At 62.3% G+C, this 26,173-nt stretch overlaps 2 protein-coding genes across 2 annotated transcripts; one reads left to right on the top strand and one right to left on the bottom strand.

Moving 5' to 3' along the window:
* Positions 1-1,071: 1,071 nt before the first annotated feature.
* On the bottom strand, positions 1,072-15,269 carry PRODH2 (proline dehydrogenase 2; the record flags this gene model as incomplete). Its single annotated transcript, XM_040656846.1, has 10 exons — positions 1,072-1,250; positions 3,941-4,026; positions 4,118-4,222; positions 4,333-4,478; positions 5,842-5,988; positions 6,992-7,105; positions 9,156-9,233; positions 10,341-10,461; positions 12,089-12,276; positions 15,123-15,269. Coding segments are annotated over 10 exons (1,305 nt in total), but the record flags the coding sequence as incomplete, so codon positions are not given.
* Positions 15,270-17,430: 2,161 nt separating this feature from the next.
* On the top strand, positions 17,431-24,476 carry CDIPT (CDP-diacylglycerol--inositol 3-phosphatidyltransferase). Its single transcript, XM_040656844.2, has 3 exons — positions 17,431-17,604; positions 22,618-22,752; positions 24,130-24,476. Exons 1-3 carry the CDS (start codon positions 17,556-17,558, stop codon positions 24,459-24,461), a joined length of 516 nt encoding a protein of 171 aa, XP_040512778.1. The 5' UTR covers positions 17,431-17,555; the 3' UTR covers positions 24,462-24,476.
* The last annotated feature ends 1,697 nt before the right edge of the window (positions 24,477-26,173 follow it).

Raw genomic sequence — 26,173 nt, 5'->3', positions numbered from 1 at the left:
CCCTCAGTGGGCCCGGATCGCCTCAGGAAGGGCCCGAAGTCACCCTGGGGCCGTACAGCCCTAAAAGCACTCAAATGGTGCCCCAGAGAGTCTCTGCGTGGCCTGAAGTCATCCCCGGGGCGTTAAGAGGGCACAGATGTGGTTTGAAGTCATCCCAAAGCCCCGAATTGAAATGAAAGTGCCCCAAAAAGTCGCTCTGAGGTCTCAAATGGACCCCTGTGTCTCCCCATATCTCCCCCCCAGTACCCCCATATCCCCCTCCAGGATGCCCATCTCACCCCATATCCCCCCCCAGGCCCCCCATATCTCCCCCCCCCCTCATCTCCCCCCGCCAGGACCCCCATCTCCCCCCATATCTCCCCCCAGGACCCCCATATCTCCCCCCAGACCCCCATATCTCCCCCCAGGACCCCCATATCCCCGTCCAGGACGCCCATATCCCCCTCCAGGACCCCCATCTCCCCCCCCAACCCCCATATCCCCCTCCAGGACCCCCATCTCCCCCCATATCTCCCCCCAGGACCCCCATATCTCTCCCAAGACCCCCATATCCCCCCCCAGGACCCCCATATCCCCCTCCAGGACGCACATATCCCTCTCCAGGACCCCCATCTCCCCCCATATCCTCCCCCCATCTCCCCCCATATCTCCCCCCCCCCCTCATCTCCCCCCCTAGGACCCCCATATCCCCCCCCCAGGACCCCCATATCCCCCCCCCAGGACCCCCATATCTCCCCCCAGGACCCCCATATCCCCGTCCAGGACGCCCATATCCCCCTCCAGGACCCCCATCTCCCCCCCCAACCCCCATATCTCCCCCCAGACCCCCATATCCCCCCCCCAGGACCCCCATATCCCCCTCCAGGACGCGCATATCCCTCTCCAGGACCCCCATCTCCCCCCATATCCTCCCCCCATATCTCCCCCCCCCCCATCTCCCCCCCTAGGACCCCCATATCCCCCCCCCAGGACCCCCATATCTCCCCCCCAGACCCCTATATCTCCCCCCCCAACCCCCATATCCCCCCTCTAGGACCCCCATCTCCCCCCCCAGGACCCCCACGTCCCCCCCCCCCCCTACGATCCCCCCCACGGCAGCAGCCTCCGCCGCAGCTCAGCCCTGAGCGCAGCGCGTTGCTGGGCGCTGCCCGGCAGCTCGGGGTGCTCCTGTGCCCGCCGGGCCAGGTAGGGCAGCACCGCCTCGGGGGGGCCGTATGGCACGGAGCGGAGGGCACGGAACCCTGCACGGCCTGGGGGGGGGAACGGAGGGGTTAGAAACGGGGGGAGGGACCCCAAAAGTGGGGAAGGGAGGGGTTAAAAATGGGGGAAGGGACCCCAAAAGTGGGGGGGGGGGGGGGGGGCAGGATGGGGTTGAGGGGGGGGCATGGGGGGCAGGATGGGGTTACAGGGGGGGGGGGAATGGAGGGATTAGAAACGGGGGGAGGGACCCCAAAAGTGGGGGGGGGGGGAAGGGAGGGGTTAGAAATGGGGGGAGGGACCCCAAAAGTGGGGGGGGGGGAAGGGAGGGGTTAGAAATGGGGGGAGGGACCCCAAAGGTGGGGTGGGGGGGGGGGGGGGGGCAGGATGGGGTTGAGGGGGGGGCATGGGGGGCAGGATGGGGTTACAGGGGGGGGGGAATGGAGGGATTAGAAACGGGGGGAGGGACCCCAAAAGTGGGGGGGGGGGGAAGGGAGGGGTTAGAAATGGGGGGAGGGACCCCAAAAGTGGGGGGGGGGGAAGGGAGGGGTTAGAAATGGGGGGAGGGACCCCAAAAGTGGGGGGGGGGGGAAGGGAGGGGTTAGAAATGGGGGGAGGGACCCCAAAGGTGGGGTGGGGGGGGGGGGGGGGGCAGGATGGGGTTGAGGGGGGGGCATGGGGGGCAGGATGGGGTTACGGGGGGGGGGGGAATGGAGGGATTAGAAACGGGGGGAGGGACCCCAAAAGTGGGGGGGGGGGGAAGGGAGGGGTTAGAAATGGGGGGCGGGACCCCAAAAGTGGGGGGGGGGGGAAGGGAGGGGTTAGAAATGGGGGGAGGGACCCCAAAGGTTGGGGGGGGGGGGGGGGGGGGCAGGATGGGGTTGAGGGGGGGGCATGGGGGGCAGGATGGGGTTACAGGGGGGGGGGGAATGGAGGGATTAGAAACGGGGGGAGGGACCCCAAAAGTGGGGGGGGGGGGAAGGGAGGGGTTAGAAATGGGGGGAGGGACCCCAAAAGTGGGGGGGGGGGAAGGGAGGGGTTAGAAATGGGGGGAGGGACCCCAAAGGTGGGGTGGGGGGGGGGGGGGGCAGGATGGGGTTGAGGGGGGGGCATGGGGGGCAGGATGGGGTTACAGGGGGGGGGGGAATGGAGGGATTAGAAACGGGGGGAGGGACCCCAAAAGTGGGGGGGGGGGGAAGGGAGGGGTTAGAAATGGGGGGAGGGACCCCAAAAGTGGGGGGGGGGGAAGGGAGGGGTTAGAAATGGGGGGAGGGACCCCAAAGGTGGGGTGGGGGGGGGGGGGGGGCAGGATGGGGTTGAGGGGGGGGCATGGGGGGCAGGATGGGGTTACAGGGGGGGGGGGAATGGAGGGATTAGAAACGGGGGGAGGGACCCCAAAAGTGGGGGGGGGGGGAAGGGAGGGGTTAGAAATGGGGGGAGGGACCCCAAAAGTGGGGGGGGGGGAAGGGAGGGGTTAGAAATGGGGGGAGGGACCCCAAAGGTGGGGGGGGGGGGGGGGGGGGCAGGATGGGGTTGAGGGGGGGGCATGGGGGGCAGGATGGGGTTACAGGGGGGGGGGGAATGGAGGGATTAGAAACGGGGGGAGGGACCCCAAAAGTGGGGGGGGGGGGAAGGGAGGGGTTAGAAATGGGGGGAGGGACCCCAAAAGTGGGGGGGGGGGGGAAGGGAGGGGTTAGAAATGGGGGGAGGGACCCCAAAAGTGGGGGGGGGGGAAGGGAGGGGTTAGAAATGGGGGGAGGGACCCCAAAGGTGGGGTGGGGGGGGGGGGGGGCAGGATGGGGTTGAGGGGGGAGGGAATGCCCCAAAAGTGGGGGGGGAGGGGGGCAGGATGGGGTTAAAAATGGGGGGAGGGACCCCAAAAGTGGGGGGGAGGGGGAAAGGGAGGGGTTAAAGGGGGGGGGGGGAGGGCCCCAAAAGTGGGGGGGGGGGGGAAGGGAGGGGTTAAAAACGGGGGGAAGGACCCCAAAAGTGGGGGGGGGCAGGATGGGGTTAAAAACGGGGGGAGGGACCCCAAAAGTGTGGGAGTGGGGGGGTATTGGGAGGGCAATAAGCAGTTTAATTGTGGGGGGGACCCCAAAAGCGGGGAGTGGAGTGGGAACGGAGACGGGACCCCAAAAGTGAGGAGGTATGGGGGGGGCAATAAGGGGTTAAATTGGGGGGGGGACCCCAAAAGTGGGGAGTGGAGTGGAAACGGGGGGGGGGACCCCAGAAGTGGGGGGGAAATGGGGGGACCGGGGGGGGACAATTGGGGGTTAAATTGAGGGGGGGCGCAAAAGTGGGGGAGTGGGGGGGGCAATAAGGGGTTAAATAAGGGGGGGACCCCAAAAGTGTGGAGTGAGAACAGGGGGGAACCCCAAAAGTGTGTGAGTGGGGGGTACTGGGGGGGGCAATAAGGGGTTAAATAGGGGGGGACCCCAAAAGGGGGGAGTGGGGGGGTATTGGGGGGCAATAAGGGGTTAAATTGTGGGGGGACCCCAAAAGTGGGGCAGTGGGGGGGAAATGGGGGGTTACTGGGGGGGCAATAAGGGGTTACATTGGGGGGGAGACCCCAAAAGCAGGGAGTGGAGTGGAAATGGGGGGGGACCCCAAAAGTAGGAGGGATGTGGGGGGGGTGGGCAATAAGGGGTTAAACTGGGGGGGACCCCAAAAGTGTGGGAGTGGGGGGGTATTGGGGGGGCAATAAGGGGTTAAATTGGGGGGGGGGCACCCCAAAAGCGCTCACCCAGCGCCAAGCCGAGGTGCTCCGCCACCCCCTGCAGCTGCGCGAAGCACACGGGGCCGTCCCGGGGGATGCGCAGCTCCTCCATCCTGCGGGCGCGCCTCATTAGCGCTGCCTCGTTAGGCTTAATTAGCCGCTTAATTAATTAATTGGGGGGGGGGGGGGGGGTGTTGTGCGGACCTCCGCGCCGCGTGGCGCACCGATCCCGCGTTGTGCGTCGCCACCACCAGCGCCACGTGGCCGGCAGTCACGTGTTGCAGCGCCAGCTCCAGGCACGCGGCGTAGCTGCGGCGCGGCGCGGCGTGGCGTCAGCGCGCTCGCGGCGCGCGGTGATGACGTCACGCGCCGCCACTTCCTTCCGCTCCCTCCCTCATCCAGGCCCGCCCGTTGATCACCTGCGGTCCGTGTGCTCCCGGCTGGGTTGCAGCGCCCCCGTGCGGCGCTCGTGGTGTAGATAGGCGCCGCGCACCAGCTTGAGGCCGTAGGGCGCCCCCATGCGGCGGGCGGACTGCAGGTCGGACAGCAGGCGCTCCTCGGCGCCCTGGCGGGGGGGCAACAGGGTGGGGTGTGGGGCGCGGGGTGGCACGTAGGGACCCCACAGAGACCCCAGAAACCCATAGGGATCCCACGGAGGACTGTAGGGACCCGCAGAGACCCATAGGGACTCACAGAGACCCATAGAAACCCCGTATGGACCCATAGAGACGCTATGGGAACCCATAGAGATCTGCGGAGATCCCATAGGGACTCCATGGAGACTTATAGAGATTTCCTTAAAGATCCATAGGAACCATTAAAGACCCATAAAGACCTCATAGGGACCCATAGAGACTTCATAGGGTCCACAGAGAGACCTGTAGGGACCCCATCAAAACCCCATAGCAATTGTTAGTGGTACGTGGTGACGCTATAGAGACCCATAAGGACCCATAAAGACCCATAGAAACTGCATAGCAATCCATAGAGACTCAATAGGGCTGCGTAGAAACCCCGTATCGCACTACAAAACCCCATATCAAGCCATAGAACCCCATATCACCCCATAGAGCCTCACACCAACCCATAGAGACCCCATAGAGCCCCATATCAACTCTCAGAGTCCCATGTCACCCCATAGAGCCCCATATCACCCCATAGAGACCCCATAGAGACCCTATACCAATCTACAGAGCCCCACACCAACCCATAGAGACCCCATATCACCCCATAGAGCCCCACACCAACCCATAGAGACCCCATAGAGCCCCATATCACCCTATAGAGACCCTACACCAATCTATAGAGCCCCATAGTAACCCATAGAGACTCTGTATCACCCCATAGAGACCCCATAGAGCCCCATACCAACCCATAGAGACCCCGTATCACCCCATAGAGCCCCACACCAACCCATAGAGACCCCATAGAGCCCCATATCAACCCTCAGAGCCCCATATCATCCCATAGAGACCGCATAGAGACCCCATAGAGACCCTATACCAATCTACGGAGCCCTATACCAACCCATAGAGACCCCGTATCACCCCATAGTGCCCCACACCAACCCATAGAGACCCCATAGAGCCCCATATCGCTCCATAGAGCCCCACATCACCCCATAGAGACCCCATAGAGACCCTATATCAATCTATAGAGCCCCATACCAACCCGTAGAGACCCCATATCACCCCATAGTGCCCCACACCAACCCATAGAGACCCGATAGAGCCCCATATCAACTCTCAGAGTCCTATGTCACCCCATAGAGACACCATAGAGCCCCATATCACCCAATAGAGACCCGTAGAGATCCTATACCAATCTACAGAGCCCCATACCAACCCATAGAGTCCCATATCACCCCATAGAGCCCCATATCACCCTATAGAGACCCCATATCCCACTCCCTAGCCCCCGCACCCCACCTGCAGGTAGGCCTGGTGCGTGTGCCAGATGTGGGTCACCCCACGGTTGTGTCTCCCCATCAGCCCCATAGCCCAGAGGCGCAGGGCCGGGCCCAGCTCGCTCTGCTCCGCGTCCAGCAGCAGCCCCACACCGCTGCCCACCGCCGCCTGCCCCACAGCAATGGGGCTGACGGAGGGGGCGGGGCCGGAAATGGGGGCGGGGCCAATGGGGGAGGGGAGGGGCCAATGGGGAGGGGAGGAGGGTGGGGCCAATGGGAAGGGGAGTGGCCAGAAACGGGGCGGGGCCAATAGAAAAGGGAGGGGCCAGATATGGGGGCGGGGCCAATAGGAAGGGGAGGAGCTGATTGGAGGGTGGGGCCACCACTGCCTGCCCCACAGCTGCGGGGTTGATGGAGGGGGCGGGGCCAGAAATGGGGGCGGGGCCAATGGGGAGGGGAGGAGCTGGGAGGGGGGCGGGGCTAATGGAAGGGGTGTGGCCAGAAATGGGGGCTGAGCCAATAGGAAGGGGTGGGGGCAGAAATGGGGCAGGGCCAATAGGAAGGGGCGGGGCCAATCGGAAGGGGAGGAGCTGATTGGAGGGTGGAGCCACCACTGCCTGCCCCACAGCAATGGGGCTGACGGAGGGGGCTGGGCCAGAATTGGGGGCGGGGCCAATGAGGAGAGGAGGGGGCAATCGGAGGCGGAGGAGCTGGGCGGAGGGCGGGGCCAAATTGGAGGGGCGGGACCAGAAATGGGGGCGGGGCCAATAGGAAGGGGAGGAGCTGATAGGGTGGGGCCATGCTGGGGGCGGGGCCAAAGTGGAATGGAGGGGCTTGGAAGAGGGCGGGGTCAATAGGGAGGAGTGGGGCCAGAAATGGAGGCACTGCCAATTGGAAGGGGTGGAGCTGGGAAGAGGGCGGGGCCATGGAGGAAGGGGCCAATAGGAAAGGGTGCAGGTTGGAAGAGGGCGGGGCCGTGGAGGAAGGGGCCAATAGGAAAGGGTAGAGCTCAGAAGAGGGCGGGGCCATGGAGGAAGGGGCCAATTGGAAAGGGTGGAGCTAGGAAGAGGGCGGGGCCATGGTAAGGGGAAGACCCATAGGAAGGAGTGGGGCCCGAAATGTGGGGCAGGGCTCTGGATGTGGGGCACTTATGGGGCAGCCCCCCAACTCACGGCTGCCACGTGGTCCAGGCGCCGCAGTCCGGCCCCCAGCGCCTGGTTCTGCTCCGGGCTGAGGCATGAGAAGGAGGGCGTCTGGGGGGGGGAGGGCAGGTCGCTATGGGGCAGCTGTGGGGCGCCGTGGTGTTCTATGGAGTCTTATGGGAGCTCTATGGGGCACTTACAGGGCTCTGTGGGGCTCTATGGGGTTCAGAGGGGCTCTATGAGGTCTCTGTGGGGTTCTATGGGGTGCTATGGGGCTCTATGGGGTTCTATGGAATCTCTGTGGGGTCGCTATGGGTCCCTGTGGGGCTCTGTGGGGCATTTATGGGGCTCTGTGGGTGCTATAGGGCTCTGTGGGGTTCTGTGGCATCTCTGTGGGGTCTCTGTGGGTCCCTATGGGGCTCTGTGGGTCCCTATGGGGCTCTGTGGGGCATTTATGGGGCTCTGTGGGTGCTATGGGGCTCTGTGGGGTTCTATGGGATCTCTGTGGGGTCTCTATGGGTCCCTGTGGGGCTCTGTGGGGAACTTACGGGGCTTTGTGGAGCTCTATGGAGCTCTGTGGGGTTCTATGGGGTCTCTGTGGGGTTCTATGGGTTTCTGTGGATGCTATGGGGCTCCATAGTTGTGTGGAGCCACTGTGGGGCTCTATGGGGTTCTGTGAGCGCTGCAGTGCTGTGTGATTTATGAGGTTGCGTGCGATCTATGGGGCACTGTGGGATTTATAGGGCTCTGTGGGGCTCTATAAGGCTGTGTGGGATCTATGGGGCACTGTGGGATCTGTAGGGCTGTGTGGGATTTATGGGGCTGTGGGATGTATGGGGTGCTGTGGGATCTGTGGGGCTGTGTGGGATATGTGGGGCTGTGGGATCTATGGGGCACTGTGAGATCTATAGGGCTGTGTAGGATTGATGGGGCTGTGGGATGTATGGGGATCTGTGGGGGTGTGTGGGATCTATGGGTCTGTGGGATGTGTGGGGCACTATGGGATCTATAGGGCTGTGTGGGATGTATGGGACTGTGGGATCTATGGGACTGTGGGATCTGTGGGGCTGTGTGGGATGTGTGGGGCTGTGTGGGATCTATGGGGCTGTGGGATGTATGGAGCGCTGTGGGATCTGTGGGGCTGTGTGGGATCTATGGGGCTGTGGGATCTATGGGGCTGTGGGATCTGGGGGGCTGTGTGGGATGTATGGGGCTGTGGGATGTATGGGGCGCTGTGGGATCTGTGGGGCTGTGTAGGATTTACGGGGCTGTGGGATGTATGGGGGTCTATGGGGCTGTGTGGGATCTGGGGGGCTGTGTGGGATCTATAGGACTGTGTAGGATTTACGGGGCTGTGGAATGTATGGGGCGCTGTGGGGTCTGTGGGGCTGTGTGGGATCTATGGGGCTGTGGGCTGTATGGGGCACTGTGGGATCTATAGGGCTGTGCAGGATTTATGGGGCTGTGGGATGTATGGGGTGCTGTGGGATCTGTGGGGCTGTGTGGGATATGTGGGGCTGTGCAGGATTTATGGGGCTGTGGGATGTATGGAGCGCTGTGGGATCTGTGGGGCTGTGTAGGATTTATGGGGCTGTGGGATCTATGGGGCACTGTGAGATCTATAGGGCTGTGTAGGATTGATGGGGCTGTGGGATGTATGGGGATCTGTAGGGGTGTGTGGGATCTATGGGTCTGTGGGATGTGTGGGGCACTATGGGATCTATAGGGCTGTGTGGGATGTATGGGACTGTGGGATCTATGGGACTGTGGGATGTGTGGGGCTGTGTGGGATGTGTGGGGCTGTGTGGGATCTATGGGGCTGTGGGATCTATGGGGCGCTGTGGGATCTGTGGGGCTGTGTGGGATCTATGGGGCTGTGGGATCTATGAGGCTGTGGGATCTGTGAGGCTGTGCAGGATGTATGGGGCTGTGGGATGTATGGGGTGCTGTGGGATCTGTGGGGCTGTGTGGGATCTATGGGACTGTGGGATGGGTGGGGCTGTGTGGGATCTATGGGGCTGTGGGATCTATGAGGCTGTGGGATCTGTGGGGCTGTGCAGGATGTATGGGGCTGTGGGATGTGTGGGGCTGTGTGGGATGTGTGGGGCCGTGTGGGATCTATGGGGCTGTGGGATGTGTGGGGCTGTGTGGGATCTATGGGGCTGTGTGGGATCTATGGGGCGGTGGGTCCCACCTGCCCCCCCATGACGGCCATCACTTTCTCGACGCTGAATTCACTCTGGGGCTCCTCCAGGCGCTGCGAGACCTCCTGCTGTGGGGCAGCAACAGAGCCGCGTCTATGGGGCTGACCCACATCTATGGGGCACCGACAAACCCACATCTGTGGGGCTGACCCACACCTATGGGGTGGAGCTGCACTCATAGGGTCCCAATTAGGGTCCATTTCCCCCCCTTTGGGCCCCATTTCCCCCCCTTTGGGGTCCATTTCTCCCCATTCCCCCCCCTTTGGGCCCCATTTCCCCCCCCCTTTGGGCCCCTTTTCCCCCCCTTTGGGGTCCATTTCTCCCTATTTCCCCCCATTTAGGCCCCATTTCCCCCCCTTTGGGCCCCATTTCCCCCCCTTTGGGGTCCATTTCTCCCCATTTCCCCCCCTTTGGGGTCCATTTCTCCCCATTTCCCCCCCTTTGGGCCCCATTTCCCCCCCTTTGGGGTCCATTTCTCCCCATTCCCCCCCCTTTGGGCCCCATTTCCCCCCCTTTGGGCCCCTTTTCCCCCCCTTTGGGGTCCATTTCTCCCTATTTCCCCCCATTTAGGCCCCATTTCCCCCCCTTTGGGCCCCTTTTCCCCCCCTTTGGGGTCCATTTCTCCCTATTTCCCCCCATTTAGGCCCCATTTCCCCCCCTTTGGGCCCCATTTCCCCCCCTTTGGGGTCCATTTCTCCCCATTTCCCCCCCTTTGGGCCCCATTTCCCCCCCCTTTGGGGTCCATTTCTGCCTATTTTTCCCCCTTTGAGCCCCATTTTTCCCCCTTTGGGCCCTATTTCCCCCCATTTGGGCCCCATTTCCCCCCCTTTGGGGTCCATTTCTCCCCATTTCCCCCCCTTTGGGCCCCATTCCCCCCCCTTTGGGCCCCATTTCCCCCCCCTTTGGCCCCCATTTCCCCCCATTTGGGCCCCATTTCTCCCCATTTCCCCCCCTTTGGGCCCCATTTCCCCCCATTTGGGCCCCATTTCTCCCCATTTCCCCCCATTTCTCCCCATTTCCCCCCCTTTGGGCCCCATTTCCCCCCATTTGGGCCCCATTTCTCCCCATTTCCCCCCCTTTGGGCCCCATTTCCCCCCATTTGGGCCCCATTTCTCCCCATTTCCCCCCCTTTGGGCCCCATTCCCCCCCCTTTGGGCCCCATTTCCCCCACTCACACAGAGCTCAGCCTCCATCATGGCGGTCACCTTCAGCTGCATCATGGCTCCGGGCCCCGAGCTGGCTGCCAGCCCCACACCTTGCAGTGCCGCCCCACGGTTCTCCTCGAACCACGACTCCCTGCCCCACGGCAGCCCGGTCAGTCCCATAGGGGCCCACTGGGACGTGTAGGGACCCATAGAGACCCATAGGGGCCCCATAGAACGCATAGAGACCACATAGGGACCCATAGAGATGCATCGGGACACATAGAGACCTATAGGGACCCCATATTGCGTATAGAGACCACATAGGAACCCATAGAGACCCATAGGGACCCATAGAGTGCATAGAGACCACGTAGGGACCCATAGAGACCTATAGGGACCCCATAGAATGCATAGAGACCCATAGGGGCCCAGAGAGACCCATAGGGGCCCAGAGAGACCTATAGGGACCCATAGAGACTCATAGGGACCCATAGAGTGCATAGAGACCACTTAGGGACCCATAGAGACCTATAGGGACCCCATACAATGCATAGAGACCCATAGGGACCCAGAGAGACCTATAGGGACCCCATTGAATGCATAGAGACCACATAAGGAGCCATAGAGACACATTGGGACCCCATAGAACGCATAGAAACCACATAGGGACCCATAGAAACCCATAGGGACCCATAGACACTTATAGAGACCCCATAGAACGCATAGAGACCACATAGGGTCCAACAGAGTGCATAGAGACCACATATGGACCCATAGGAACCCATAGGGACCCATAGAGACCCCATAGAATGCATGGAGACCACACAGAGACCCATAGGGACCCATAAAGACCCCACAGAACACATAGAGACCACATAGGGACCCATAGAGACCATTAGGGAGACCTATAGGGACCTCATAAGGACCCATAGAGACCACATAGGGACGCCATAGAACGTATAGAGACCACATAGGGACCCATAGAGACCCATAGGGACCCCATAGAATGCATAGAGACCACATAGGGACCCATAAAGACCCATAGGGACCCCATAGAATGCATAGAGAGCACATAGGGACCCATAGAGACCCATAGGGACCCCATAGAACGCATAGAAACCACATAGGGATCCATAGGGACCCCATAGAATGCATAGAGACCACATAGGGATACATGGGGACCCATAGAGACCCTTAGGGACCCCATAGAACACATAGAGACCACATAGGGACCCATAGAGACCCATAGAGGCCTATAGGGACGCCATAGAACGCATATAGACCACATAGGGACCCATAGAGAGACCCATAGGAACACAGTAACCCATGAGGACCCATAGTGACCCACATCCGACCCCCCATTCAGTCCCCAGTGGCCCCGCCCCCTCCCTTAGCCCCGCCCACTCAGTGGCTCCACCTTAAACCCGGCCCCGAAGCTCCACTCCATCATTGGCCCCGCCCCCTCGTGTCGCCCCGCCCAATCAGAGCCCCCACCCCTCCCGTAGCCCCGCCCCCCGAAGCTCCGCCCCATCATTGGCCCCACCCCTCCCGTAGCTCCGCCCCCTACATCGGCCCCGCCCAATCAGCGTCCACACCCCCTCCCGTAGCCCCGCCCCCCAATGTCGCCCCACGCACGGTCCCCGCCCCCTGACGCAGCCTCGCCCCATCATTGGCCCCACCCCTTCCCGTAGCCCCGCCCCCTCACACAGCCTCGCCCCATCATTGGCCCCACCCCTTCCCGTAGCCCCGCCCCCTCCCTTCTAACCCCGCCCCCTCACCCCGGCGCGGCCCCGAGGTGCTCCATGGGCAGCGCCAGCATGGGGCTGATCCCCACGGCCCGCAGGCGCCGCACGGCCTCCGCCCACAGGGGGGCGCTGTCGCCGCCCACGAAGTGCGCGTAGAGCGTCCGCCTCAGCAGCGCCCCCCACACGCGGCGGCCCACGGCGCGGCGGGACAGCTCCAGAAGCTGCGGGGGGCGGGGCCAGGCGTGAGGGGCGGGGCTATTAAGTAGGGGCGGGGCTATGGTATTGTAGACTGGTCTGTGGGGGCGGGGCTATTGGGTGAGGGGGCGGGGCTATGGCGTTAGAGAGTGGGTTGTGGGGTGAGGGGGCGGGGCTATTGGGTGAGGGGGCGGGGCCAAAGGGTGAGGGCGGGGCTATTGTGTTTAAGACAGGCCAATGGGGTGGGGGGGAGGGGCTATAGTGTTAAAGACTGGCCAATGGGGGGAGGGGGCGGGGCTATGGCGTTATAGAGTGGGTTATGGGGTGAGGGGGCGGGGCTATTGGGTGAGGGGGCGGGGCCAAAGGGTGAGGGCGGGGCTATTGTGTTTAAGACAGGCCAATGGGGTGGGGGGGAGGGGCTATAGTGTTAAAGACTGGCCAATGGGGGGAGGGGGCGGGGCTATAGTGTTAAAGACTGGCCAATGGGGGGAGGGGGCGGGGCTATTGGGTGAGGGGGCGGGGCTATGGTGTTAACGACTGGCCTATGAGGGGAGGGGGTGGGGCTATTGGGTGAGGGGGCGGGGCCAAATGGTGAGTGCGGGGCTATGGTGTTAAAGACTGGCCTATGGGGTGAGGGGGCGGGGCTATTGGGTGAGGGGGCGGGGCCAATGGGTGGGGGCGGGGCCAGTGCCAGAGGGGTGTCTATGGGCTCTCTATGGGGCAGCCATGAGGTCTCTATGGGGCAGCTATGGGGCGATTATTGGGCAGCCATGGGGTCTCTATGGGGCAGCTAGGGGGCGATTATTGGGCAGCCATGGGGTCTCTATGGGGCAGCTAGGGAGCAACTATGAGGCAGCCATAGGGTCTCTATGGGGCACCTAAGGTGTATCTATGGGGCAGCTGTGGGGCAGCACCTTGCTGGGGGGCAGCTATGGGGTAGCTATGGGGCAGCACCTTGCCAGGGGGCATCTATGGGGTAGCTATGGGGCAACTGTGGGCAGTGCCTTGCCAGGGGGCAGCTATGGGGCATGTATGGTGTATCTATGGGGCAGCACCTTGCTGGGAGGCAGCTATGGGGTATCTATGGGGCAGCCATGGGGTCTCTATGGGGCAGCTACGGGTCTTCATAGGGTATCTATGGGGTGGCTATGGGGTCTTAATGGGGTCTCTTTGGGGCAGCCATGGGGTCTCTATGGGGCGGCTGTGGGGTATGTATGGGGCAGCCATGGGGTCTCTATGGGGTATCTATGGGACATCTATGGGGCAGCTATGGGGTCTCTATGGGGCGGCTATGGGGTCTCTATGGGGCGGCTATGGGGCAGCCGTGGGGTCTCTATGGGGCGGCTGTGGGGCATCTATTGGGCAGCTACAGTGTGGCTATGGGATCTCTATGGGGCAGCTATGAGGTATCTATTGGGCAGCTATGGGACAGCTATGGGGTGGCTATGGGGCAGCTATGGGGTGGCTATGGGATCTCTATGGGACTCTATGGGGTCTCTATGGGGTATCTATGGGGCAGCTATGGGGTATCTATGGGGCAGCTACGGGGTCTCTATGGGATCTCTATGGGGCAGCTATGGGGCATCTATGGGGCCACTCTGGGGTCTCTATGGGGCAGCCATGGGGTCTCTATGGGGCAGATATGGGGTCTCTATGGGGCGGCTATGGGGCAGCTATGGCGTCTTTATGGGGTGGCTATGGGACAGCTATGGGGTCTCTATGGGGTCTCTATGGGACAGCTATGGGGCAGCTATGGGGTCTCTATGGGGCAGCTATGGGACAGCTATGGGGCAGCTATGAGGTATGTATGGGGCATCTATAGGGCAGCTATGGGGTCTCTATGGGACAGTTATGGGGTCTTCATGGGGTCTCTATGGGGCGGCTATGGGGTATCTATTGGGCAGCTATGGGGTCTCTATGGGGCAGCTATGGGGCAGCCATGGGGTCTCTATGGGGCAGATATGGGGTCTCTATGGGGCAGCTATGGGGCAGCTATGGCGTCTTTATGGGGCAGCTATGGGATCTCTATGGGGTGGCTATGGGGTCTCTATGGGGCAGCTATGGGGTCTCTATGGGGCAGCTATGGGACAGCAATGGGGCAGCTGTGGGGTATGTATGGGGCAGCTATGGGGCAGCCATGGGGTCTCTATGGGGCGGCTGTGGGGCATCTATTGGGCAGCTACAGTGTGGCTATGGGATCTCTATGGGGCAGCTATGAGGTATCTATTGGGCAGCTATGGGACAGCTATGGGGTGGCTATGGGATCTCTATGGGACTCTATGGGGTCTCTATGGGGTATCTATGGGGCAGCTATGGGGTGGCTATGGGATCTCTATGGGGCAGCTATGGGGTATCTATGGGGCAGCTTTTGGGCATCTATGGGGCCGCTATGGGGTCTCTATGGGGCAGCTATGGCGTCTTTATGGGGTGGCTATGGGGCAGCTATGGGGTCTCTATGGGGCAGCTATGGGACAGCTATGGGGCTGCTATGAGGTATGTATGGGGCATCTATAGGGCAGCTATGGGGTCTCTATGGGACAGTTATGGGGTCTTCATGGGGTCTGTATGGGGCGACTATGGGGTATCTATTGGGCAGCTATGGGGTCTCTATGGGGCAGCTATGGGGCATCTATGCGGTATGTATGGGGCAGCTATGGGGCAGCCATGGGGTCTCTATGGGGCAGATATGGGGTCTCTATGGGGCGGCTATGGGGCAGCTATGGCGTCTTTATGGGGCAGCTATGGGATCTCTATGGGGTGGCTATGGGGTCTCTATGGGGCAGCTATGGGGTCTCTATGGGGTCTCTATGGGGCGGCTATGGGGCAGCTATGGGGTCTCTATGGGGCAGCTATGGGGCAGCGGTGGGCTCACCGTGTGGCTGTGCCGTACGAGGAGCGGCGCCGCGCAGAGCCGCAGCACCACCGCCGCCCGCAGCAGTTCCGTGGGGCTGCAGTGCGAGAAGGCGCTCTGCGCCTCCAAATCCAGAGGGGGGGGCGGAGGTGGGGGGCTGGGGGGTGTGGGGCCGGGGGGGGATGTGGGGCTGTGGGGTGGGGGGGGCGGAGGTGGGGGGCTATGGGGTGTGAGGCTATGGGGGGGGGGGGGTGGAGGTGGGGGGCTATGGGGTGTGGGGCTATGGGGTGGGGGGGGCGGAGATGGGGGGCTGACGGATGTGGGGGATGGAGGTGGGGGGCTGTGGGGCGGGGGGGGCGGAGATGGGGGGCTGAGGGAGGATGTGGGGGGCAGAGGTGGGGGGCTGTGGGGTGTGGGGGGTGGAGATGGGGGGCTGGGGGTTATGGGTCTATGGGGTGTGTGGGACAGAGATGGGGGGCTGTGGGGTGGGGGGGACAGAGATGGGGGGCTATGGGGTGTGGGGCTGAGGGAGGATGTGGGGCTATGGGGTGGGGGGGGCGGAGGTGGGGGGCTGTGGGGTGTGGGGGGCGGAGATGGGGGGCTATGGGGTGTGGGGCTATGGGGTGTGGGGGGTGGAGGTGAGCGGTTGGGGGTTATGGGGCTATGGGGTGTGGGACTGAGGGATGTGGGGCCAGGGGGGGATGTGGGGCTATGGGGTGTGGGGGGTGGAGATGGGGGGCTGGCGGTTATGGGGCTACGGGGTGTGGGGGTCTTGGATGTGGGGCTGGGAGTTGTGGGGCTGGGGGTTATGGGGCTGTGGGATGTGGGGCTGGGGGTTATGGGACGCCGCTGTGGGGCTCGGCCCCATAAGAATGCTGCTATGGGGCGCCTAGTGCAGCGCAGCATTGTGGTGCTATGGGGCAGAGGTGTGGGGTGGGAGTGTGGGGCAGAGTTATAGGGCAGAGCTGTGGGGAGGATCTATGGGGCAGAGTTATGGAGAAGATCTGTGGGGCAGAGCTAAGGGGAAGATCTATGGGGAGGATCTATGGGGCAGAGTTATAGGGCAGGGTTATGGGGAAGATTTATGGGGCAGAGCTATGAGGAAGATCTATGGGGAGAGCTATGGGGAGGATCTATGGGGCAGAGTTACAGGGCAGAGTTATGGGGAAGATCTATGGGGCAGAGATGTGGGGCAGAGCTATGGGGAGGATCTATGGGGCAGAGTTATAGGACAGAGTTGGGTGAAGATCTATGGGGCGGAGGTGTGGGGCAGAGCTATAGGGCAGGAATGTGGGGCAGAGATGTGGGGCAGCCCTATATGTCCCACTGGGTCACTCATTAATGCGCCCCACACGGATCAGTGGGCAGCGCCGCCCCCTTCGTGTGGGGCAGAGAACTCTGCCCCATAGATCACGTGGGGTGGGGCGGAGTCCCTCCGTGCCCCATAGATCACGTGGGGTGGGGCGGAGTTCCTCCGTGCCCCACAGATCTCACGGTGTGGGGCAGAGTCCCTCTGTGCCCCATAGATGACGTGGGGTGGGGCAGAGTCGTTCTGTGCCCCATTGATCTCACGGTGTGGGGCAGAGTCCCTCTGTGCCCCATAGCGCTGAGTGGAAACTCTCTGCCCCATAGCAGCGTGTGCCACCTATAGATGTGGGGCAGACCCATAGATGTGGGGCCCATAGGGACACGTTGGGACCCATAGATGTGGGGCAGACCCATAGGGACACACTGGGACCCATAGATGTGGGGCAGACCCATAGATGTGGGGCCCATAGGGACACATTAAGACCCATAGATGTGGGGTGGACCATAGATGTGGGGCAGACCCATAGGGACACGTTGGGACCCATAGATGTGAGGCGGAACCATAGGGACACGTTGGGACCCATAGATGTGGGGCAGACCCATAGGGACACGTTGGGACCCATAGATGTGGGGCAGACCCATAGGGACACGTTGGGACCCATAGATGTGGGGCGGACCCATAGGGACACGTTGGGACCCATAGATGTGGGGCGGACCCATAGGGACACGTTGGGACCCATATAGGTGGGGCGGACCCATAGGGACACGTTGGGACCCATAAGTGTGGGGTGGACCCATAGATGTGGGGCCCATAGGGACACATTGGGACCCATAGATTTGGGGTGGACCTATAGATGTGGGGCAGACCCATAGGGACACGTTGGGACGCACAGATGTGGGGCGGCCCCATAGATTGGCCGCTTGAGCGCCCTCATTGGCCCCGATTCCGGAAGGGGCGGGGCTAAGCGCGGGCCACGTGACACGGAAGTACCGCCTGCCACGCGTCCACTTCCGGGTTTTCACTTCCGCGTCTCTTAAAGGGGCCGCGACGCGGAGCGGCCGTTTGATTTTTCGGAGCGGTGTTGGGGGGTGGGGGGGGATTTTTGGGGGTTCATTCGGGGGCGTTTTGGGATTTTTAAAGCGGAGATGGCGGGGGGGGACCCGAATGTGTTCCTGTACGTCCCCAACGTCATCGGTGAGTGCGGGATTTGGGGGGAAATCGCGAGGTTTTGGGGGGGGGGGGGGGGGGGAATGGAGGGGGGGGATTTGGGGTAAATTGGGGGGTAAATGGGGGGGATGTGGGGGATTGGGGGGGAAATTGGGGGAAATTGGGGGGATTTGGGGGTAAATGGGGGGGATTTGGGGTAAATTGGGGGGTAAATGGGGGGGTTGTGGGGGATTGGGGGGGAAATTGGGGTAAATTGGGGGGATTTGGGGGTAAATGGGGGGGATTTGGGGTAAATTGGGGGGTAAATGGGGGGGTTGGAGGGGATGTGGGGGGGCTGGGGGGGTTTAGGGGGATATGGGGGGGATTTGGGGTAAATAGGGGGGGTTGGAGGGGATGTGGGGGGATTTGATGGGGTTTTGGGGGGATTTGGGGTAAATTGGGGGGTAAATGGGGGGGTTGGGGGGGATGTGGGGGGAAATTGGGGGGGCTTTAGGGGGATTTGGGGGTAAATGGGGAGGATTGGAGGGTATGTGGGGGGATTTGGGGGTACATGGGGGGGTTGGAGGGGATTTGGGGGTGTTTTAGGGGGATTTGGGGGTAAATTGGGGGGTAAATGGGGGGGTTGGAGGGGATGTGGGGGGAAATTGGGGGGGCTTTAGGGGGATTTGGGGGAAAATGGGGAGGATTGGAGGGTATGTGGGGGGATTGGAGGGGTTTTGGGGGGATTTGGGGGGGGGTTTAGGGGGATTTGGGGGTAAATTGGGGGGTAAATGGGGATGTGGGGGATTGGGGGTAATTGGGGGGATTTGGGGGTAAATTGGGGGGGTTGGAGGGGATGTGGGGGGATTTGGGGGGGATTTGGGGGTAAATTGGGGGGATTTGGGGTAAATTGGGGGGTAAATGGGGGGTTGGGGGGATGTGGGGGGATTTGGGGGAGTTTTAGGGGGATTTGGGGTGGATTTGGGGTAAATTGGGGGGTAAATGGGGGGGTTGGAGGGGTTTTAGGGGGTTTGGGGGGTATTTGGGGGTAAATTGGGGGGATTTGGGGGGGATTGGGGGGTAAAGGGGGGGTTGAAGGGGATGTGGGGGGATTTGGGGGAGTTTTAGGGGGATTTTGGGGGGATTTGGGGTAAATTGGGGGGATTTGGGGCTAAATGGGGGGGTGGAGGGGATGTGGGGGGGATTTGGGGTAAATTGGGGGGATTTGGGGTAAATTGGGGGGTAAATGGGGGGATTGGAGGGGATGTGGGGGGATTTGGGGGGGCTTTAGGGGGATTTGGGGGTAAATGGGGAGGATTGGAGGGTATGTGGGGGGATTTGGGGGTACATGGGGGGGTTGGAGGGGTTTTGGGGGGATTTGGGGGGGTTTTTTAGGGGGATTTGGGGTTAAATTGGGGGGTAAATGGGGGGGATTGGAGGGGATGTGGGGGGATTGTGGGGGTAATTGGGGGGATTTGGGGGTAAATGGGGGGGTTGGAGGGGATGTGGGGGGATTTGGGGGGGATTTGGGGGTACATGGGGGGGGGTTGGGGTAAATTGGGGAGTAAATGGGGGGGATTGGAGGGGATGTGGGGGGATTAGGGGGGTAATTGGGGGGATTTGGGGGTAAATTGGGGGGATTTGGGGTAAATTGGGGGGTTGGAGGGGATGTGGGGGATTTGGGGCAGTTTTAGGGGGATTTGGGGGGGATTTGGGGTAAATTGGAGGGGTAAATGGGGGGGTTGGAGGGGTTTTAGGGGGTTTGGGGGGGATTTGGGGGTAAATTGGGGGGATTTGGGGGGGATTGGGGGGTAGAGGGGGGGTTGGAGGGGATGTGGGGGATTTGGGGGGCTTTAGGGGGATTTGGGGGGGATTTGGGGTAAATTGGGGGGTAAATGGGGGGGTTGGAGGAGTTTTAGGGGGATTTGGGGGGAAATGGGGGTAAATTGGGGGGATTTGGGGGTAAATGGGGGGGTTGGAGGGTATGTGGGGGGGTTGGAGGGGGTTTTAGGGGGATTTGGGGGGGATTTGGGGGTAAATTGGGGGGGATTGGGAGGGGATGTGGGGGGATTTGGGGGGGTTTTAAGGGGACTTGGGGTAAATTGAGGGGTAAATGGGGGGGTTGGAGGGGTTTTAGGGGGATTGGGGGGGATTTGGGGGTAAATTGGGGGGATTTGGGTGGGATTGGGGGGTAAAGGGGGGGTTGGAGGGGATGTGGGGGGATTTGGGGGGGGTTTAGGGGGATTGGGGGGTAAATTGGGGGGATTTTAGGATAAATGAGGGGGAATGGAGGGGATGTGGGGGGATTTGGGGGGGGTTTAGGGGGATTTGGGGTAAATTGGGGGGGGTAAATGGGGGGGTTGGAGGGGTTTTAGGGGGTTTGGGGGGTATTTGGGGGTAAATTGGGGGGATTTGGGGTAAATTGGGGGGTAAATGGGGGGGTTGGAGGGGATGTGGGGGGAAATTGGGGGGCTTTAGGGGGATTTGGGGAGAAATGGGGGTAAATTGGGGGGATTTGGGGGTAAGTGGGGGGGGTTGGAGGGGATGTGGGGGATTTGGGGCAGTTTTAGGGGGATTTGGGGTAAATTGGGGGGGTAAATGCGGGGGTTGGAGGGGTTTTAGGGGGTTTGTGGGGAAATGGGGGTAAATTGGGGGGATTTGGGGGGGATTGGGGAGTAGAGGGGGGGTTGGAGGGGATGTGGGGGATTTGGGGGGGGTTTAGGGGGATTTGGGGGTAAATTGGGGGGATTTTAGGGTAAATGGGGGGGATTGGAGGGGATGTGGGGGGATTTGGGGGGGTTTTAGGGGGATTTGGGGTAAATTGGGGGGTAAATGGGGGGGTTGGAGGGGATGTGGGGGGATTTGGGGGGGTTTAGGGGGATTTGGGGGGGATTTGGGGTAAATTGGGGGGTAAATGGGGGGGTTGGAGGGGGTTTGGGGGGGGGGTTGGGGGTAAATAGGGGGGATTGGGGGGGGATTGGGGGGGAAATGAGGGGAAGGAAATGGGGGGGGGTTGGAGGGGTTTTAGGGGGATTTGGGGGGGATTTGGGGTAAATTGGGGGGATTTGGGGGTAAATGGGGGGGGTTGGAGGGGATGTGGGGGGGTTGGGGGGGTTACGGGTCTCTATGGGGCACAGTAAGACCCAATGGGTCTCAAAGGGTCTCTATGGGGCACTCAATGGGTCTCTATGGCGCACAGAGGGTCACAATGAGACCCAATGGAGCACTCAGTGGGTCTCTATGGGGCACAATGAGACCCAATGGGTCTCAAAGGGTCTCTATGGGGCACTCAATGGGGCACAGAGGGTCACAATGAGCCCCAATGGGTCTCAAAGGGTCTCTATGGGGCACTCAATGGGGCACAGAGGGTCAAAATGAGCCCCAATGGGGCACTCAGTGGGTCTCTATGGGGCACAATAAGACCCAATGGGTCTCAATGGGGCACAGAGGGTCACAATGAGACCCAATGGGGCACTGAATGTGTCTCTATGGGGCACACTGAGACCCAATGGGTCTCAAAGGGTCTCTATGGGGCACTCAATGGGTCTCTATGGGGCACAATGAGACCCAATGGGTCTCAAAGGGTCTCTATGGGGCACAGAGGGTCACAATGAGCCCCAATGGGGCACTCAGTGGGTCTCTATGGGGCACAATAAGATCCAATGGGTCTCTATGGGGCACTCAATGGGTCTCAGTGGAGCACAGAGGGTCACAATGAGACCCAATGGGGCACTCAGTGGGTCTCTATGGGGCACAATAAGACCCAGTGGGTCTCGAAGGGTCTCTATGGGGCACTCAATGGGGCACAGAGGGTCAAAATGAGCCCCAATGGGGCACTCAAAGGGTCTCTATGGGGCACAATAAGATCCAGTGGGTCTCTATGGGGCACTCAATGGGTCTCAGTGGGGCACAGAGGGTCACAATGAGACCCAATGGGGCACTCTGTGGGTCTCTATGGGGCACAATGAGACCCAATGGGTCTCAAAGGGTCTCTATGGGGCACTCAATGGGGCACAGAGGATCAAAATGAGCCCCAATGGGGCACTCAAAGGGTCGCTATGGGGCACAATGAGACCCAATGGGTCTCAAAGGGTCTCTATGGGGCACTCAATGGGGCACAGAGGGTCACAATGAGACCCAATGGGGCACTCAATGGGTCTCTGTGGGGCACAATAAGACCCAATGGGTCCCAATGGGGCACAGAGGGTCACAATGAGACCCAATGGGGCACTCAGTGAGTCTCTATGGGGCACAATGAGACCCAATGGGTCTCAAAAGGTCTCTATGGGGCACTCAATGGGGCACAGAGGGTCACAATGAGCCCCAATGGGTCTCAAAGGGTCTCTATGGGGCACTCAATGGGGCACAGAGGGTCAAAATGAGCCCCAATGGGGCACTCAGTGGGTCTCTATGGGGCACAATGAGACCCAATGGGTCTCAAAGGGTCTCTATGGGGCACTCAGTGGGGCACTCAATGGGGCACAGAGGGTCACAATGAGCCCCAATGGGTCTCAAAGGGTCTCTATGGGGCATTCAATGGGGCACAGAGGGTCAAAATGAGCCCCAATGGGGCACTCAGTGGGTCTCTATGGGGCACGATAAGACCCAATGGGTCTCTATGGGGCACAGAGGGTCACAATGAGACCCAATGGGGCACTCAGTGGGTCTCTATGGGGCACAATAAGACCCAATGGGTCTCTATGGGGCACAGAGGGTCACAATGAGACCCAATGGGGCACTCAGTGGGTCTCTATGGGGCACAATGAGACCCAATGGGTCTCAAAGGGTCTCTATGGGGCACTCAATGGGGCACTCAATGGGGCACAGAGGGTCACAATGAGACCCAATGGGTCTCAAAGGGTCTCTATGGGGCACTCAGTGGGTCTCTATGGGGCACAATGAGACCCAGTGGGTCTCAAAGGGTCTCTATGGGGTACTCAATGGATCTCTATGGGGCACAATAAGACGCAATGGGTCTCTATGGGGCACTCAATGGGGCACAGTGGGTCCCTATGGGGCTCTCTATGGGTCCGCCCCACATTTCCCCCCCCCCCCCCTCAGGGTACGCCCGGGTGGCGCTGTCCGCCGTGTCGGTGGTGCTGATGCCGCACTCCCCCCTCCCCGCCGCTCTCTGCTACGCCCTCAGCGCCGCCCTGGACGCCGTGGATGGATTGGCCGCACGGTGGCTCAATCAAGGTGGGCGGGACTTCCGGGTGGGGGGGACTTCCGGGTTGGGGGACTTCCGGGAGGGGGCTTCGAGAGGGGGGCGGGGAGGGATTGTGGGGGAGGAGGGGATACTGGAGGGTGGGACTTCCGGGAGGGGGAGGGTGGGACTTCCGGGAGGGAAACTTCGGGAGGGGGAGGGTGGATTGTGGGGGAGGAGGGGATACTGGAGGGTGGGACTTCCGGGAGGGGGACTTCCGGCAGGGGCTTCGAGAGGGGGGCGGGGAGGGGTCGTGGGGGTGGAGGGGACTTCCGGGAGGGAGACTTCCGGGAGGGGCTTCGGCGGGAAGGGGTGGGGAGGGATTATGGGGGAAGAGGGGATTCTGGAGGGTGGGACTTCCGGGAGGGGGACTTCCGGGAGGGGGAGGATGGCTTGTGGGGGAGGAGGGGATACTGGAGGGTGGGACTGCCGGGAGGGGGGCTTCCGGGAGGGGCTTCGAGAGGGGGGCGGGGAGGGGTCGTGGGGGTGGAGGGGACTTCCGGTGGGGACTTCCGGGAGGGGTACTTCCGGTGGGGAGGGGCTGTGGGAGTGGAGGGGAGTTTAAAGGGTGGGACTTCCGGTGGGGAGGGGGTTTTCCAGTGGGGATTTCGGGGAAGGGGGAGTTTCCGGGAGGAGGGGATTCTGGAGGGTGGGACTTCCGGAATGGGGACTTCCGGGAGGGGGACTTCCGGGAGAGGCTTCGGGGGGGGGGGGGGGGGGGGGGGGGGCGGGTGCGGGGAGGGATTGTGGGGGTGGAGGGGATTCTGGAGGGTGGGACTTCCGGGAGCGGGACTTCCGGGAGCGGGACTTCCGGTGGGGAGGGGCTGTGGGGGTGTAGGGGATTCTGGAGGGTGGGATTTCCGGGAGGGAGACTTCCGGGAGGGGCTTCGAGGTGGGGGGAGTGGCGGGGAGGGATTGTGGGGGTGGAGGGTATTCTGGAGGGTGGGACTTCCGGGGGGGACTTCCGGCTCTCACCCCCTGACCCCGTAACCTTGCGACCCCGTGACCTTGTGACCCCGTGACCCCTGACCCCGTGACCTTTGATCCCCCTAGCCTCTTTTCCGGGTGCCACGGTGGCCATACTGACAAACAGCTGCTGGAACCCCCACTTCCAACCACCTCTGACCCCCCCCACGAGCCCGGCTCTCACCCCCTGACCCCGTGACCTTGTGACCCCTGACCCCGTGACCTTTGACCCCCCCAGGCTCTCGGCTGGGTGCCACGGTGGCCATACTGACAAACAGCTGCTGGAACCCCCATTTCCAACCACCTCTGACCCCCCCCATGAGCCCAGCTCTCACCCCCTGACCCCGTGACCTTGCGACCCCTGACCCCGTGACCCCTGACCCCGTGACCTTTGACCCCCCCAGGCTCTCGGCTGGGCGCCATGCTGGACATGCTGACGGACCGCTGCTCCCTGCTTTGCCTGCAGCTCAACCTGGCCCTGCTGTATCCCAGCGCCGCCCCCCTCCTGCAGCTCAGCGTCTGCCTCGACATCGCCAGCCATTGGCTGCACATGCACACGTGGGCGGGGCTTAGCCAATGGGGGGGCGGGGTGAACGGAGGGGGCGGGGCTCGGAGGAATTGGGGCCAGCCATTGGCTGCGCTGCCACAGGAGGGTGGGGTGTGGGGAGGGGGCGGGGTTGGAGGACTTGGGGCCAGCCATTGGCTGCGCATGCACACGTGGGCGGGGCTTAGCTAAAGGGGGGGCGGGGTGCAAGGAGGGGGCGGGGCTTGGAGGAATAGGTGCCAGCCATTGGCTGCGCTGCCACAGGAGGGTGGGGTGTGGGGAGGGGGCGGGGTTGGAGGACTTGGGGCCAGCCATTGGCTGCGCATGCACACGTGGGCGGGGCTTAGCTAATGGGGGGGCGGGGTGAACGGAGGGGGCGGGGCTCGGAGGAATTGGGGCCAGCCATTGGCTGTGCTGCTAGAGGGTGGTGGGGCGTAGGGAGGGGGCGGGGTTGGAAGACTTGCGGCCAGCCATTGGCTGCGCATGCACACGTGGGCGGGGCTTAGCCAATGGGGGGGCGGGGTGAACGGAGGGGGCGGGGCTCGGAGGAATTGGGGTCAGCCATTGGTTGCGCAGGCAGAGGTGGGCGGGGCTTAGACAATGTGGGGCGGGGTTGGAGAACTTTGGGCCAGCCATTGGCTGCACAGGCAGAAGTGGGCGGAGCTTAGCCCATGGGGGGGCAGGGTGTAAGGAGGGGGCGGGGCTCAGAGGAATTGGGGCCAGCCATTGGCTGCACATGCACACGTGGGCGGGGCTTAGCCAATGGGGGGGCGGGGTGAACGGAGGGGGCGGGGCTTGGAGGAATAGGTGCCAGCCATTGGCTGTGCTGCTAGAGGGGGGTGGGGCGTAGGGAGGGGGCGGGGTTGGAAGACATGCGGCCAGCCATTGGCTGCGCTGGCAGAAGTGGGCGGGGCTTAGCCAATGGGGGGGCGGGGTGAACGGAGGGGGCGGGGCTCGGAGGAATTGGGGCCAGCCATTGGTTGCACTGCCAGAGGGGGGTGGGGTGTAGGGAGGGGGCGGGTTGGAAGACTTGCGGCCAGCCATTGGCTGCGCAGGCAGAAGTGGGCGGGGCTTAGCCAATGGGGGGGCGGGGTGAACGGAGGGGGCGGGGCTCGGAGGAATTGGGGTCAGCCAGTGGTTGCGCGGGCAGAGGTGGGCGGGGCGTAGGGAGGGGGCGGGTTGGAAGACTTGCGGCCAGCCATTGGCTGCGCATGCACACGTGGGCGGGGCTTAGCTAATGGGGGGGCGGGGTGTAAGGAGGGGGCGGGGCTTGGAGGAATTGGGGCCAGCCATTGGTTGCGCAGAGGTGGGCGGGGCTTGGGCAATGTGGGGCGGGGTTGGAGAACTTTGGGCCAGCCATTGGCTGCGCATGCACACGTGGGCGGGGCTTAGCTAATGGGGGGGCGGGGTGTAAGGAGGGGGCGGGGCTTGGAGGAATTGGGGCCAGCCATTGGCTGCGCTGCTAGAGGGGGGTGGGGCGTAGGGAGGGGGCGGGGTTGGAAGACTTGCGGCCAGCCATTGGCTGCGCAGGCAGAAGTGGGCGGGGCTTAGCCAATGGGGGGGCGGGGTGAACGGAGGGGGCGGGGCTCGGAGGAATTGGGGCCAGCCATTGGCTGCGCTGCCACAGGGGGGTGGGGCGTAGGGAGGGGGCGGGGTTGGAAGACTTGCGGCCAGCCATTGGCTGCGCAGGCAGAAGTGGGCGGGGCTTAGCCAATGGGGGGGCGGGGTGAACGGAGGGGGCGGGGCTCGGAGGAATTGGGGCCAGCCATTGGCTGCACTGGCAGAGGGGGGCGGGGCTTAGAGAGGGGGTGGGGTTTCAAGGGTTTGGGGGCTGGAAGTGGGGCCAACCATTGGCTGCATATGCATAAGTGGGTGGGGTTTAGAGGGGGTGGGGCTTCAAGGGG

The sequence above is a fragment of the Gallus gallus genome, assembly GCF_016699485.2.
Source record: "Gallus gallus isolate bGalGal1 chromosome 36 unlocalized genomic scaffold, bGalGal1.mat.broiler.GRCg7b 36_unloc2, whole genome shotgun sequence".
Classification (NCBI taxonomy): Eukaryota; Metazoa; Chordata; class Aves; order Galliformes; family Phasianidae; genus Gallus; species Gallus gallus.
This window is presented reverse-complemented; position numbering and strand designations above follow the sequence as displayed.